At 37.9% G+C, this 15878-nt stretch overlaps 1 protein-coding gene and 1 long non-coding RNA gene across 10 annotated transcripts in view; one reads left to right on the forward strand and one right to left on the reverse strand.

Moving 5' to 3' along the window:
* LOC105040621 (polyadenylate-binding protein-interacting protein 9) overlaps window positions 1-7461 on the forward strand; it is a 49891-nt gene extending 42430 nt beyond the window's left edge. The window contains exons 9-11 of the mRNA XM_019849460.3: window positions 6690-6860; window positions 6929-7105; window positions 7198-7461. Of these exons, the coding sequence (XP_019705019.1) occupies window positions 6690-6860; window positions 6929-7105; window positions 7198-7275 (426 nt within the window). The 3' untranslated portion in view covers window positions 7276-7461. The remainder of the gene's footprint in view (window positions 1-6689; window positions 6861-6928; window positions 7106-7197) is intronic.
* On the reverse strand, window positions 7308-14907 carry LOC105040624 (uncharacterized). 9 transcript variants are annotated; one of them, XR_012140140.1, is made up of 7 exons: window positions 14517-14876; window positions 14168-14305; window positions 13972-14057; window positions 9346-9768; window positions 9130-9242; window positions 8158-8628; window positions 7308-7676 (listed from the first exon to the last, which is right to left on the reverse strand). It is a non-coding gene; the product is annotated as an uncharacterized lncRNA (long non-coding RNA). The 9 variants fall into 9 exon arrangements; XR_012140138.1 differs by having other exon boundaries at window positions 8158-8503; window positions 8587-8628; window positions 9130-9768; window positions 14517-14859; XR_012140139.1 differs by having other exon boundaries at window positions 8158-8292; window positions 8386-8628; window positions 9130-9768; window positions 14517-14858.
* Window positions 14908-15878: the final 971 nt, after the last annotated feature.

Here is a 15878-nt window from a genome sequence, read left to right on the forward strand (position 1 = left end):
CATTTTTTTATTTATATTTAGATTAATGAACTTCAATTTGTTGTAAAAATATTTGGCTTTCTTTTGGTGCTCACATTTTAGATGGAATCATGTTTTCTAATCGATTTTATGTTAAACTTGAGATTTCATAGAAATTATTATGGTTTAATTCTTAGGATTTTATGGTTTGGCATCATGTTTAATTCTTTTGGTGTTAGGATTTAACGGACCTAGACCATCCGGATCGATCGATCTAGACTGTTGGGCAGTCGCAATCATTAACTTCTCATGATACTTCCCATACAAGAAAGTAGCATCGATGCTGATTATCGGTCTACAATGTTTGAAGCTCTCAATCGATGGTGTAAAGGCCCAAAAAACACAATCAAATGTAGTACATGTTGGATGACCGATAGGAATGCTAATCAACTTCACCCAAGAATTAAGGTTGAATTCTTATATAGCATGCAACCATTTTAACATTAAGTCATATGGCTTATCTCAATCTCTACACATCAAAGTCGTTGCTTTTTACTTTGCCTCCGACAACTTTCTATAGCCGGGCGTATGGTTGAATTTATTTTTTACTATTGCCCCAATCTCAATGATGGAAATTATGGATACTTTTTTTATAAGATCTCATATTTCATTCGCAATGAAGTTCGAATCAAGTTTAGAATGATCTTGAGAAAGTATAGCCAAAATACATGTATGCGGACCAACATAACATGTGATTTCAAAATAATTGTACCACTTAACTGTCCGAAGCATCCAATTACATCTGGATTCTCTATTTTTATATTTAACCACCTAAAGCTTAACCTCCAATTCAATAATTATAAATTTATGACGCGTATCAATAGAATACTGTTTTATTGCCATTTTTAGTTCCACCTTATCCATAAAACGGAGTCTTTTACACAACTCATCACCTCTTTTTCAAGTACTCATCGGTGCTTGTAATGCAAAATATATTGATGGATTAATAGCCACCCAATCAATACTCCTAAATGTCTCAAAACGAGCTTCAAACTCTGGAAACTTTGGGCACTCCACAATAGGTTGGCACTCTACATAATGTGACGTACTGGATTCTTGAACATCATGGTCTATGTCATCTTCACTTGGCCAATCATTTTTTTTAAATAGTCAATCATCTATATGACCGATATCATCGACAACTGTGTACAGTGAAGCTTATCTAACAATAAGATCTACCTCATCACTATCCATTATACGGACATTATTAATTTATTCGCTTTCCTGAGTTGTCATTCGTATATCCCAATCAGCTACTTTATAATCCTCTAGATCAGGAGTAAATGTAGTGCCTCCAATGGGTTGCACATCAACATACAACTCGGCATCAGATAAATAAGGATGAGAATTTACAGTTGTAAAGATAATCTTCATTTCTTCATCGTCAGTAATTGGAACAAGTTTATACTTCAATACTATTGGCTAAACAACATTAGGATATCTATATATTATCATTATTCTATTTTTATTTTTATCTATATAGAAGATTTTATATAACTTAACCTTCAACTCTTCAAACTTCATTCCATAGTTCAACGTAATAGCCTTTTGCAGTTGGTGTGTGTACTCTATTCCATATGATTTTTTAACTAGTGAACCATTGATATAGCATAGAGCCGTGACAGTTTCTCCCATCTTTCACTACCTAAATAATGAAATGAGTAAATTTAGCATGCTTAGAATAAAATCTGCATGCATACATTAAATAAATTCATTATGTGCCCGTTGGATTGCTTATATTATATGGATGTCTATGAGAGTATTGATAGATATCAGGATGCCTTCAAGAACATTTTGACAGGCCCAATAGACCATATATTTATTTCACAACAATATGGTCAAACAAGATTTGACCATCAAGCTAATTAGAACAATTTAATCACATAATATGTTCTTGATTGGTCAATTACTATTCATATTAAAAAATTTATTACTTCTTGATCACTTACAATAAATTGATTGATACATTATATTGATTAACAATTAATTAGTCAACTATGATCAACTATAATTAACTATTATGCTTTAACATTACATTGACTAACATCAATTACGATTTATATGCTATTTTTTTTTTAATCTCTTAACTACAACTTTTTTGTAAATAAGTTATAAAATAAAAAAAAAATAACTATCAATTTTTGTAAATAAATTATAAAATAAAGAAATCAAAGAAGATTTACTATGGGGAATGTATTCGGAGACACAGAGAGTGGGCCAAATGAGGGCCGAATGGTGATGATCCTAGGAGAAATGACCAGGGTGGGGTCGGAGATGGAGGATCTGACTGAGGTGGGGTTGGAGGTAGGGAATCCGATCGGGATGGGACTGGATGGGGGGTGATCCGATAAGGACGCTGATCAATCGAAGGAGGGGGTCGGATTTGGGTGATCGATGAGAAGGTGGGGTCGAGTGGGGAGGAGAATGTCGGAGAAATGGGGAATAAGGGGGGATCGATGGGCCGGATGCCAGTGATTCGAGGAGAAAGAGGTGTGCACTATCGGTGAAATGGCAAACAATGGGGGAGGGGACTGTGGGTAGGGGGTCTTAACGACAAAATCGTGATTTCAAGAAATAATTTCATAAAATTGTGACTTGAAGACATGATTTTATGAAATCATGACTTCAACACACAATTTCATATCTGGTGCCATACGTGGTGTTAGCTATGATACACGGCCGTGAAATCGTGGGTTCAACCCATTATTTCACGCTTGCACGGTAGTTTCGAAAATCAATTTAGAATAGGGGTATTTTTGGAATAAAATATTAAAAAATATTATTTTTAAAAAAATCCACCTTTATGCCCCATGCACGGCAATTGGTGGTTTGAAACCTGAAAGGGGCTTTATTGCCTATTTTACCGTCAGCCGTCTGTGTAGGAGGACAGGGAGAGTTGGTTTTCTGAGTTTTGCTTCGCCGATGATCCTACCCTGACCGTCCCCCAGGAAAGAAAAGGGTTCTTGCATCGACTGCTTCAGACTTCAGAGCCTACTTTTGGCCTAATCATCTTTCCATCGAGAGAAAAACCAAATATGGACAATTTCTATCATTTTTTCTATCGAAATTCTTATGTTGACAAAAGTCACTAGCCCTATTCACATGGATACGGTATTGGCAGCTTGGATAGGAACATGGATCGTATCCAATTGTCCTAATGCGTTGCCAGGTGCCTCTTGATGCTATGGATCATATCTAATGGTTTTAATGCATTAACCGGTGCCTCATGATCCGTATCACCCACAAGTTTGAGGCATATGTGATGCATGGGAGCTGTCGGATGCCCATACAAGGGATCTGCAGGTCCCTCCGATTTCAAAAAGTGATGAGGTATATCTAGGAATAGCAAAAATCGATCCGACCTATCAATTCGATCCGTATTCGATCCGTCTTAAATAGATTTAGGTTTGGATTAAACGAGTTCGGATCGTAAATGGGTTGATCTGTTTAATCCGTTTAATAATCGAATCGGGTTCAGATTGAAGCTGCTTGACCTGTTTAACCCGTTTAATCCATTTAACTTTTTGGGCCGGGCCTGATTAGATCTGATAGTCTGTTTAGACCTAAGGCTCGAGGCAGCTCGAGGGTAGCTTGTTTAAAATGCGAAGTGCGATCGAAAAGGCTGAAAAAGTTCGATTATTTATTTTTTTCTTCTAACCCTCAGCGAACAACCATTCGATCTGGTTGAGGCAGCGCCCCCATTTCCTCTTTGCGGCGCCCCCATTTCCTCTTCCTCATCCACTTGCCCCATTTCGTCTTCTTTATTTTTGGTTTTTTTTTCTCATCTGTACCAATGATGAGGGTAGAAGATGGATGCAGGAGAGAGACTGTGGGGCATCAAGTGCAGACGTCGGGGGGTGGTGTGGGTTGCGCGAAGCTGTGGAGGCACGGGGTGCGGGCTTCGCTGATCGTCTGTACTGGCGGTGAGGGTAGAAGACAGGTGGAGGGGAGGGACTGAAGGGCATCGAGTGTGGGCGCCAGGGCTGGGGGGCAGTGTGGGTCATGTGGTGCCGTGGGGGCACAGGGTGCGGGCTTCGTCGGGGTCGGAGGTGGTGGTCATATGGAGCCGCGAGATGCAATGCGGTGGGCCCTCGAGGGCTGCCGAGGAGCGACGGGCGGGGGGCTGTAGGGGTGTAGCGCAGGTGGGCGGGGGCCGATTGTGGGCATGTGGTGGGCGTTAGGCACGGAGAAGCCGTAGGAGAAAAAAAAAAAAAAAGGAGAGGACTCTCTTGTCCACCGCCGCCCCACCGTAGAGATCTGAAGAGTTCATCCCTCTCTCTTCTCCTCCCCTCCATTTCGATCTAGGTATCGGTTCTTCCCTATTTTTTTGATTTTTTTTTTGGGTTATTGTTTTCACTTTAGGGTTTCATTTGTGGATTTGGTTGATTAAGAGTTTATATTGTGTGAGTTTCTGATTCATATTATGTGAAATTTAGTAGTTTATATTTGGTTGATTAAGTTAATCGTTGGATTATTTTTCTAATTCTATGTGGATTTGGTTGAGTTTCTGATTCATAGTTTTGTGTTTGGTTGATTAATAGTTCATATTATGAAATGGATTATCTCTTAGTTTGAACTAATAAGTTAAAATTCAAATAGTATTGAGCCAGAGGCCCAAAAACAAATAATTTTTTTAAACAAACAAGTTAAAGAGGTTGGGTCGGGTTAGGTTTAGCAAACAGATTATTTATTAAGTAAACAAGTTAAACGGGTTGGATCGGATCAGTTAGACAAGTTATCTATTTAATAAATAAGTTAAACGAATCGGATCAGATCTGTTTATTAAATGAGTTAGGTTTAGGTTTGAAAATCTGAACTGTTTAATAAATAGATCGGATTCAGATTTGATATTTTTTTTATCCGATCTGTATCTGATTCGATCTATTTATGATTCAATTTGATCCGATTGTCATCCTCAGACATACCATGTCCTCCTATTTCCATCAACACGAGCTAGAACTTTCTTTTGAGAAAAAATAAATTTTATCTAACTATGCAGATGCTACAATATCGTAAACTACCCCACAAGAACGAAACCAAGGAAACCCCCACCCCAAACGCAGAGAGAGTGAGAGAGAGCACCTTCCAAACCAACAAACAAAGCGCGGGTACACCTTTGGCGCACACATAACGTGCATGGCAGAAAGTTAGTTCCCCCATCATTCACACCTTAAGCTTGCTGCCCAAGCGAGACAAAACAAAATGTATCTCACCAGGGGACACGTGTCCATTCTTCCTTGTTTTATTGGAATAAGTACTTTTGATAAACCACTGGTGAAGCACACCAGAACTATATTCCTCCCAACCATATAAACGGCTCCCGCGAAACCCCATCTTTCAAAGGGAAAGGGTACACAGTACGGCCCACCAAGCACAAAGCCATGAGATTCCTAAGCCTGAACTGTTTCTGTTGTTGTCTTGAAGCATGGCATAAAAGCTGTTTCTTTATTGAAGGACGACCAGAGGCCAGAAGTCCAAGAGACCCTCGTTCCCCATTGGCTGCAGCAGAGGCCTCGTCTCTGCGCGTCCAATGCCTCGCCGCCCGAGAGATTGCGTTGCCGGGCCATCCCTGGAGCCCAACCTGATGGAGTTTGTGGATTCGGTGCTAGATGGCTGTGGTGATGAGTGCACCGAGCCGGTGGTCATGGAGATGGGCGAGAGCAGGTACAAGTCCAAAAATCTTGAGGCCGAGAGGAGGAGGAGGAGCAAGCTAAATAGCAAGCTCTTCTCCCTGAGAGCTCTGGTCCCCAAGATTACCAAGGTAATAATGCCCTCGCGTTTAAATCGGAAGCATAACGTCGTGCCTTGTCCTGATCACCTGAGGCTGTCTATTAATTCTCGTTTGCTAACCTTTCTCCTCTCTAGTGTTATCCTTAATGTCATTGCAAGGTTTTCCAAAACCTGAATGTGTGTCTATTACTGGATTTATGAAAGGCTGCCTGAATCAACATAGATAACGTTGATGATCAAACAATTTTTGTTAACGGTCAGCCAATTTCGGATCAGTCTTTGATTTCCTATGACTTTTGGACAAATTTTGATGTACAAAATCTTGCACGTCTGATGTCCATGTAAAGAATAAATGGTTATGATCTATTGATCCAAATCAAAGATAATTTCTCTTCGTTCCTCGTTTACTTTATTTTATTTTTTTTATGTAACATATTTTCCTAGACAAATATGAGATTTTATTTCTTCTGTCATCTCTATCCCGTTTAAACTGACTTCTGTATCAAATATGGGCCCTTTTTTTTTTTGTATTAGATCACTCCCGTCTTTCTCGTTAATTGGATTTTTTTTTTTTTTTCTTTTTCTTCAGGAACCCCCTTAAGTACCCTACTAATTAGTATCTCTTCTGTAATGCCATCATATTAAGAATGTGCAACGAATAGCTGAAAGACTTTGGTCATATTATAATTGTCAGAAACCTTGAGTTGTTCAGTAGAGTTGAGTGGGTTAGCTCTCAGAAAGTCTGAAAGTCTTATTTATAGGGGTTCAACTCGAAAGAATCAATTTCAATTCGGAAAATCAGGGTGACAAGGAATGAATATAATAAACATGGTAGATCATTTTAGTGCTTCGATAAGGTCGATAGATATGTTACTCAAAATACCATCAACCTAACAGAGTGTAGATGCAGCTCAACTAATGGGAATAATATGGTGTTTCAGATGAGCAAGGAGTCAACCCTAACTGATGCAATCGATTACATCAAACAGCTGCAGAAGCAAGTATATGACCTGAGATTGGAGCTCTCAAAGATTCCTGACGAGGAGGGTGAGAAGCAAGGGAGTGCATCAAGCACTGAAACCATGGCTCCAACCCTGAACATCCAGTGCCAGGTACAATGATCTCGTTTTGTGACTTCATCTGAGATCCGCATAATGAATTCCATTGTTGATGGCGACAGAGAACGGTTGAGTTGAGCCCCATAGGGCAAAAAAAGTACCATCTCGTGATCATCAGTGAGAACAAGCACGTTGGATTCACCAAACTATTGGAAGCCATCAGCAACTTTGGCGCGGAAGTGACTAACATTAACTCCACAACTTTCTCTGGTTTTTCTCATAGTGTATTCAGCATTGATGTGAGAATTTTACTCTATTTGCAAAGTTTACTCAGCTAATAGATTTCTTGCGATGAAATTATTGAGAATAATTTTGTGGTTTTCTCGTATAGGTGAAAGACAATGGAGAGATGCTTATGACAGAGTTGAGGAAGCTTCTGTTAGCAATTGTTGGAGCTGCAGACACTTAAGATGGCCATTGATGATGAATGCTTATAAGTCATACCACAACAACCTTGCAATTCATGTTGCTTCTTAGAAAAGATTTCTAAGTATTCACCTTACAAAAGATGTCCATTGAAACAGCTTCATTTTCTTGCTTGACAAAATTCTCACAATATATGAACAGTTAACGGCCAACTAAGGCTTATGAATCATTCACGGGGATAAGACAACAATCTACAGTCTTAATTTGGTCTTCAAATGATATTTTCTGCTTTATTTCTGGTTCCAAGGATCCTTTTAAAAACTCTGTTAATAAATCTGCCTCTCCAATATGAGCAGCTCAGGCTTTTGGTTCACGTATGCATGACTTGGGAGTCGACAAATTCAGTAAGTGGATATGCATGACTTGGTTCACTAGATGAGAATTCTGCATATACATTCAGTCAGTACATAGAGCATACTTATTTAAATCATAGACTAAAGGAACTTTCAAGCACAACCATCACTAATCTGTGACGCAACCTGAGACAATCATTTAAATCATAGACTAAAGGAACCTCGAGCACAACCATCACTATTATGCAACCCAAGCTGAGAGAAGCTGCAGTCTAACTTGTATAATTGGATGGGGTGTAATGAACAGGTAGAGAAGTAATTAGAAACAAAAAGCTGTCCACGTAAATCATGCCCCACCAGCATAAAGACGAGCTCATTCTTCCGCTAATACATCCAAGAGATGCACCGTAGAAAGGAAGGAAAGACTAAGAGGATAAAACAGAATAATTTCTCTAATGTTTATCAATCAAGATATTAAGGCAACTCTATACTTACCAAAACCATTTTAGCATTATTAATGTGCTGCAGTTTTTAACGTATGGAGCGTGCACGTTTATGGATAATAAACTAACCTGTCTCTACAGCTTCAGCTTCGTTTGTCTTTCAATGCTTTGCAATATTGTCTGAGATTAACGATAGCAAGAGGCCTGATGAGCTTGCCATAATAGTAACCATGAAAGCCCCCCAAAACTTTTTAAGGCCCATGACTAAAAAAATTGCAAGATATGAGTTAAATGGCGTTGGAATAAGCACAAAAGCAAAGCACAAAGCCTTCATCATAACTCCATATGGCAATTTACCAGAAAGTGGGACAGATATGGCACAAGAGAATTGGACAAAGTACTTCAACAAAACTGTTTGGATCTGAAAAGCAGGACTCCATTTATCTTTGAGTGCATCAAGGCATATACATCCAAGCTAAATTCATCAAAACATAACTTTCAGAAAGAGTAAAGACATTTATGGAGCTATAATAGATACAAAAGGAATTGTCTGCTTGCCTTGTCAATGTTTGGATGATATATTTTTGTGAGAAAGCACACCTGTTATAAAGAAAATAACAACTGAAAGGACGCACAGCTAAAACTCATAGAAAATAACTATGATGGAAGGGTCCAAGAAATACTGCAGGCTAATAAAAAGGATCCAGTTACTGGACCACCAGTATCGATGACTGAAATGCCTATTGGCAGGGGAAAGAGCAGAAACAAACCTACTTTCTAACTTGTAAGGCAACAGCTGGAAAAAAAAAATGTATTTAGACATATATTCCAATAAAGTTTAAGAGGTAGAACTAAAATCAACAGTAAGGCAAACATATGTGCTATGTTCGATTATTCTAACAGGACTTGTTTGGAACTCAAGCACGGCCTATTGCAGAAATTTGTTTTACTAATAGTCCTTTTTTCACCTTGAAAAGTTTTTGCTCCACATTGGTTATGTCACAAGTCCCTCAAGAAATGAATACCCAAAAAAAGCCTGTTAACATCACAAGCTGCCATATAATTGTAGTTACACCATATAAATATAACATTCCAACAAACCTTATTAGCAAGTTGTATTATTTTCAGCAAGGATTCGAAGACCAAGAAAGACAAAAATCCTCCAGAACATGTGATTCAGTTATTTATTCCAAAAGTTTGCCAGCATTGTCATCCTGTTTGTGCAATGAGTGCAAGGGATGTCAATGTTTCAACTGATAGCAACTATACAATGATTATGATCAATGCAACAGTGAAAGAAGGGTGGAATTTCAGTACCAAAAGGTTGCTATCAAAGGGACTGAAATGATGCCCATCTTTTTTATTATGAAACAAGAACATCCTTGGAGAAATATATTGCAAGATTCCATACTTCCACTGCTATTTTTAACATGATGGTAACTACTATCTCCTGCATCGGGAGTTATAGTAGCCAAGGATTCAGGTCCAAGCGGGACGCCGGGAGAGGGTACCATCCTATGTGTCGGGACAGGACCATCCCACTAGCATCCCAACGTCCTGATCGAGACTTCTTGGGACATCCTCTGTTCCAAGCGTCGGGATAGAGCGAGACGGCGGTGTGTCCTGTTCCATGAAAAAATCGAAACAGCCCCATCCCACGGGATTTAAAACCTTGACAGCAGCCATTGTGCTTAACTAAAACACCTTTGACAACCAAAACTAACAGGACCATGAAATTTCCTGCAAGGAGAAATTACATAGCAAAAGCAGTTATCAATTCTGACAAAAACAGAAAAAAAAGGGGGGGAAGAAACAAGTAGGTGTACTTAAAATCAAAAGAATTTGATAACTATTGTATTTCCTTTTTTTCTATTTGCAGTCATACTGGTCGAAATATATATATATATATATATATAATTAAAAGAAAATAATATAACATCGAACAAAAAGCACCTTATTTTCACCTCAGGTGGCTAATGCTCCAAAAGACAATCCAGGAATGAGACAGTAGATAAGTGGTTAAGGTATCTGGTGTCAGGTAGAGGTATAATAAAGCACTGCTCAAGCACTGAAGCTACTCTACATTCATAAACATTCTTATGCACCTCAGGCACTAAGCTTGGAACCTACAGCCAAGGGCTAGAAAAGCCAATGCTGTACTGAACATTATCTGCAAGAGTTTTGCCAGGGTGGGTGGACAACCAACGAAGAGTAAGTTACATGGCATCCCTTAATTTAGATATAGAGTGGGGAATAAAATCTGGGGCGTGTTTTGGTCAACCAAGAAACATACCCTGTCCAAAGATAATTTCCCTCAGGACAAGTAAATCCTACCTCCTATTGGAATTATAATATAATTGGCTCCCTTTCCCTTTCCTCTACTTGGGAGTATGGGGCAGGGTGGGTTGCAATTGGGGATGGTGAGTCACTAGTTTAGTATGGAACCACCAACAGTTGGTTGTTACATTCCAAAAGAAACCAAAAGCATGTGCTGGACATGTGTAAGTTCTTTGGTAGGCTGATATGTGCAAGTTTCAGGTGCAAATTGGTTTGCTGCATACTTACGTGCAGATCACCATTTTGACCATTGTGAAAAATTCTGTAATCTGACAAATGCATGTCTGAATACATCAGTTGCATTCTGATTATGTATACAAAACCATTGTGCATTTCTTGGTGAATATTTTTAGTATTAAGAAAAGTCTTGATCTCTGTTTCTTGCTTTTGAATGTTCTCTAGGCCAGATCAGCTAATAGACACCATCATCACCATTGCCCCCTCCTTGATGGCTAGATTGAGGTAAATTTTGTAACTAAAGATAATCTAAGTTCCAGCTCAACAAGAACCAACACAATCTGACAATAAGACAACCAGCCAACAAAGTATGAGAAGATAAGCTTGCGAAGGAGTCAACATGGCTCAAATCATAGCAAGTCCCACCAGCCAGCACCTCCCCCACATAATAATAATTAAAAATAAAGTAGGTAAATCATAATCTTGTGCTTTCACCATCCTCCTTAGTCCTTCCCATCACTTTTAAAAAATTGCCCCACCTATGTTCCACTCCATGTATGCCAATGGTGCCACCCTTTCTCCCCATCAAGGTTTGCCAGGATCCGTATTGGTCAACGATTGGTGCGGTATGGTAAACCAAGAAACATCCCCTGTCCAAAGATAATTTCCCTCAAGACAAGTAAATCCTACTTCCTATTGGAATTATAATATAATTGGCTCCCTTTCCCTTTCCTCTACTTGGGAGTATGGGGTAGGGTGGGTTGCAATTGGGGACGGTGAGTCACTAGTTTAGCATGGAACCACCAACAGTTGGTTGTTACATTCCAAAAGAAACCAAAAGTATGTGCTGGATATGTGTACGTTTTTTGGTAGGCTGATATTTGCAAGTTTCAGGTGCAAATTGGTTTGCTGCATACTTACTCGCAGGTCACCATTTTAACCATTGTGAAAAATTCAGTAATCTGACAAATGCACGTCTGAATACATCAGTTGCATTCTGATTATGTATACAAAACCATTGTGCATTTCTTGGTGAATATTTTTAGTATTAGGAAAAGCCTTGATCTCTGTTTCTTGCTTTTGAATGTTCTCTAGGCCAGATCAGCTAATAGACACCGTCATCACCATTGCCCCCTCCTTGATGGCTAGATTGAGGTAAATTTTGTAACTAAATATAATCTAAGTTCCAGCTCAAGAAGAACCAACACAATCTGACAATAAGACAACCAGCCAACAAAGTATGAGAAGATAAGCTTGCAAAGGAGTCAACATGGCTCAAATCATAGCAAGTCCCACCAGCCACCACCTCCCCCACATAATAATAATTAAAAATAAACTAAGTAAATCATAATCTTGTGCTTTCACCATCCTCCTTAGTCCTTCTCATCACTTTTAAAAAATTGCCCCACCTATGTTCCACTCCATGTATGCCAATGGTGCCACCCTTTCTCCCAATCAAGGTTTGCCAGGATCCGTATTGGTCAACGATTGGTGCGGTATGGTATGGATCCCGCATTGTGCTATTGTCAAACATCCCGATCTTTTTTGAATATTTCGAACGGAAGTCGACAAATGGTTTGTTGACTTTAGTTTGAAATATTCAAAAAAATTTACGAGGCATCCTCTATTTCAAAACAAAACAAGGGAACCCTCTGTCAACGAGTTGAGAGGGCTTTCAAGCCCTCCCTCTCCCTCCCTCACTCTCGCGCCTCACTCCTTTTCCCTAAACTATGCCAGCAACTGACCATTTCAATTTGATAAGCCCCGAACCGGCCGGTTCAGCATGGTTAAGTAGACCATGCTCCCAACCATATTTTTGTTAATAATTTGGATGACAAGATTAAGCAACTAACATAGAGGAACAAGCCCCTCATCCATAAGTACCCTCTGATCTATGATCATTGGAACTCAACATTAATAAAATCAACAAGGCCAAAGAAGGCAGTCAAAAAACTCCATATTCTAGGAGAAACTCTCAAGAATCGTAATGGGGTTTACGGAGAATGACTGTATTTTGAGCTCTCTAGAAGCAATGGGCCCTCTTCTTTTAGTTAATATAAAAGGACAACAACCACTTCTATTATAAAATCAAGCACAGATATAATATTCCATATGACAAGTACAATGTTTTGCTTAGTTTTAACTAAATAGGGTTTTCTAGTGCTAATTTATGCATAATTCTGAATTTCTAGTTGTACTAAGAGGGTTGCTACACTGAAATGATAAGAACAGGATGTCAACTGCAAAATACAATTTGGAAAATTCCATGAACTTCTCTGTTTCAATATACACTAAATAACGTATTCTTCAGTCCATTTTGAACCAGAGGAAGAATACAGATACAGTATAAAAGACATTTCATCATGTTCTATAGAAAATTATAAAGTGAATATGATGCCCTTACATGATCTAGGCTCCTGCTATTCCTTTCAACTTGATGTTTGTAGTACTAATTAAGCATTGGTCTGCTCAATAGAGGATTCATAGGTGCACAGCAAAGATAGGCCTAAAAGTTAAATTCTAAACCCAGTCAAGCATTTAATTCTCTGTTAATATCAAAGACTACGTTATGACTTTCTAACACCCTAAGACAGTTTGAACCCAGCAAATCACCAATTTTATTCCATCATTACCTTGTCTTTCTTTCCACGGCTATCTGTTTCCAGTTTACATTAATCATGTGTTTCTTGGAAAAAGTTTGCTTGAGTATAAAAAGATAAACTTGGTAAGAAGGTGCTCTACATGGTCACATGAACCAGGATCTTGTCATTTGGGCCTTCATCATTGGTTGTCAGACTTCTGCTACTAAAACTAGTATATATTATGGCTCCTCAATCATCTTGGTAATATATCGAGTTACTCCTTATCATGAAGCAATTCTCCAACTTCAAAATAAGCACCTCTCATCATAGTCTCCATAAAGAGTAGGTGCACTACATGATACTTGTTTAAGGTCAAGAATAGACTAATCTGATAAAGAAACAAAAAAACTTGACGATTTAACAATGAGATTTTTTTTATCAGATTAGGCAACAATAATCGATTATCAAAGTTTGCTAGAATCTATAATGATACATTTTGCATCCTAATATCTAGGAAACAACTAACTCTTCAGCTTTTTATTCTTTGGCAGTTTTAGTTGAACCAACAAACAACCCGCTAGGTGTCTATATAATCACATATTCTAAAAGCCATTCCTGGAAAAGAATATGACCATATCTCTAACCAAGGCAGAGGCAACTGTCCATATAGACCACCGAAAATATATTGAAAAAGATTGGCTATTAAGAAAGAAGGGAATAACATGAATGCTTGACCAACCAAATCATGAAACTACTTACAAAAGTCCTACAAAAGAGAGATTAAAAGAAGAAGAAGAAGAACATTTTCCAGGAATGAAGCAATTGAAGCAGTTAGCAAGTGAGTCACCTTCATAGGGAGACTGTGTCGGACCGCGAATCATAACAGTGAAGTAGCGCATGTTGTCATACAGGGAGAGGCACAGATCCCAGAAGCTGTAAGAAAAGATGCCAATCCATCATCCAAAACCTATCTTCAATCTAAAATCTCTTAGGAAAACCCTAGTAACACGAAAAGGAATTCAGCCATGAGATTTCGCAGAAACCTTAAAGAGATTAGACATCCATCTCCATTCCAAGGTGGCAATCGACCAAAAAGATCACCAAGAAATAAAGAAAAAAATGGCGAGATTAGAAGAGCAAAACAGATACAATCCTGGTTCGCTTAGCAGCCGCTGCGTTTCCTGTGGATTCACGGGGTCAAGAATTAGAAATCAGAGACGAGAGGAAAAATCGGGAGAGAAGAGAAGATGAGATCAAAACCCTCGAAAAAATTATATATATATATATATATCGCCGAAGCCGGCGCTCTTCCACCCAAGATCTTCGAAATCCAGACGTAAGGACGTAAGAGAAAAGATAGGAAAAGGAATCGGATTGGGCAAGGAGGAATACCTTGATAATTCTTCGAGGTAGGCTGCCGTTCGCCATTCGTCCGAGATTGGGGTTAGGGTTTCCTCATCTTCCGTTATAGACTTTGACAAACGGAGAGGAGGAAAGGAGGAGAGAGAGCAAGAACGCACTCCCACGACCATTCCTCGCTTACCGCTCCGATGCAGCGGGGTCTCTCTGCCGCATGTGAGGCAGCGGTTCGCCTCACGCACCGAGATATTTTGTACCAAAAAAAAAACCACATATTTTAAATTGCTCATGTTTACAGTTGTAATGTAATGACGGATAATGGGGTAAAGGTATGAACTAAAATTTTAAAATTAGAGTCGTGAATTTAGAATTTCTCTCATCTTGTTGTTCCATTTTTCAAAGTAGTGTCCAGAAACATTCTAGGACAGAACATATAATGCTTATTTGAAGATATCTAAAACTTTTTTTTTATAAAAAGATAATTAAAAGTTTTTAATAATTGAAAGGGATGGAGAAGAGTATGCCAAGGGATGAAGGCAAGTTTGTGTTCTACTAGTAGTTGAATTGAGAGATATGTATGTATTGTATCTTGCATTTGTAGATACTATATTCAATTCCAAAAGAATTTTTTAAAGATCAAAAACATAAATTATAAGTATTTTAGGAACTAATGCACAGATAAATTCTTTATAATTTTAAGATAAAACAATCAACTTGTTTCAAACTATTAAAGATTTGATGCCAATTAGTAAATATTCTACAAGAGTATAATCTATAACCCATTTGGTTGACAGGAATAGGAGAGGGAGAAAAAGATGTGGTCAATTGAAAAATAAAGAAATCTCCCTTATTTGAATGAAATTTTCAAAAGAAAAAAATTGTAAATAACATTTCAATAAGAACAAACTTCCGACATTTCATAGGAAAAAAAAATCTATATAGAATATGAATTTTTAGTTTTCTCACGTGAAAAAAATTATGATTTTTTTTGTCAAAAATATTTTTGAAGTTATGAATAGAATGAGAAAAGATTTTTTCTATATTAGAAATATAATATATATATATATATATTATATAATTTTTTTAAAAAAATAAATACTTAATCAAATATAAAATATTCTGCAATGTGTCATTTTTTTTTTTGATGAATCAAACATATCAAAACTATTTTCTTAAACATCATATTCTTGAGAATCAAAAAAAAAATTTATTCTAATGAACAAAATAAGCCACTTACTATAATATGTAAAACTAGAATGACTTAGAATCTGAATAATCTTGCAAATTAAAGGATTGAAAGGTTTATACACAAAATAAAGTGATTCAAAAGATCTAAAATATCTGCTTTGAATTTTTTTAATTAGTCATAATAGCGGTTTTAAGCCACAAGCATAG

Source organism: Elaeis guineensis, chromosome 3, assembly GCF_000442705.2.
Source record: "Elaeis guineensis isolate ETL-2024a chromosome 3, EG11, whole genome shotgun sequence".
Lineage (NCBI taxonomy): Eukaryota > Viridiplantae > Streptophyta > Magnoliopsida > Arecales > Arecaceae > Elaeis > Elaeis guineensis.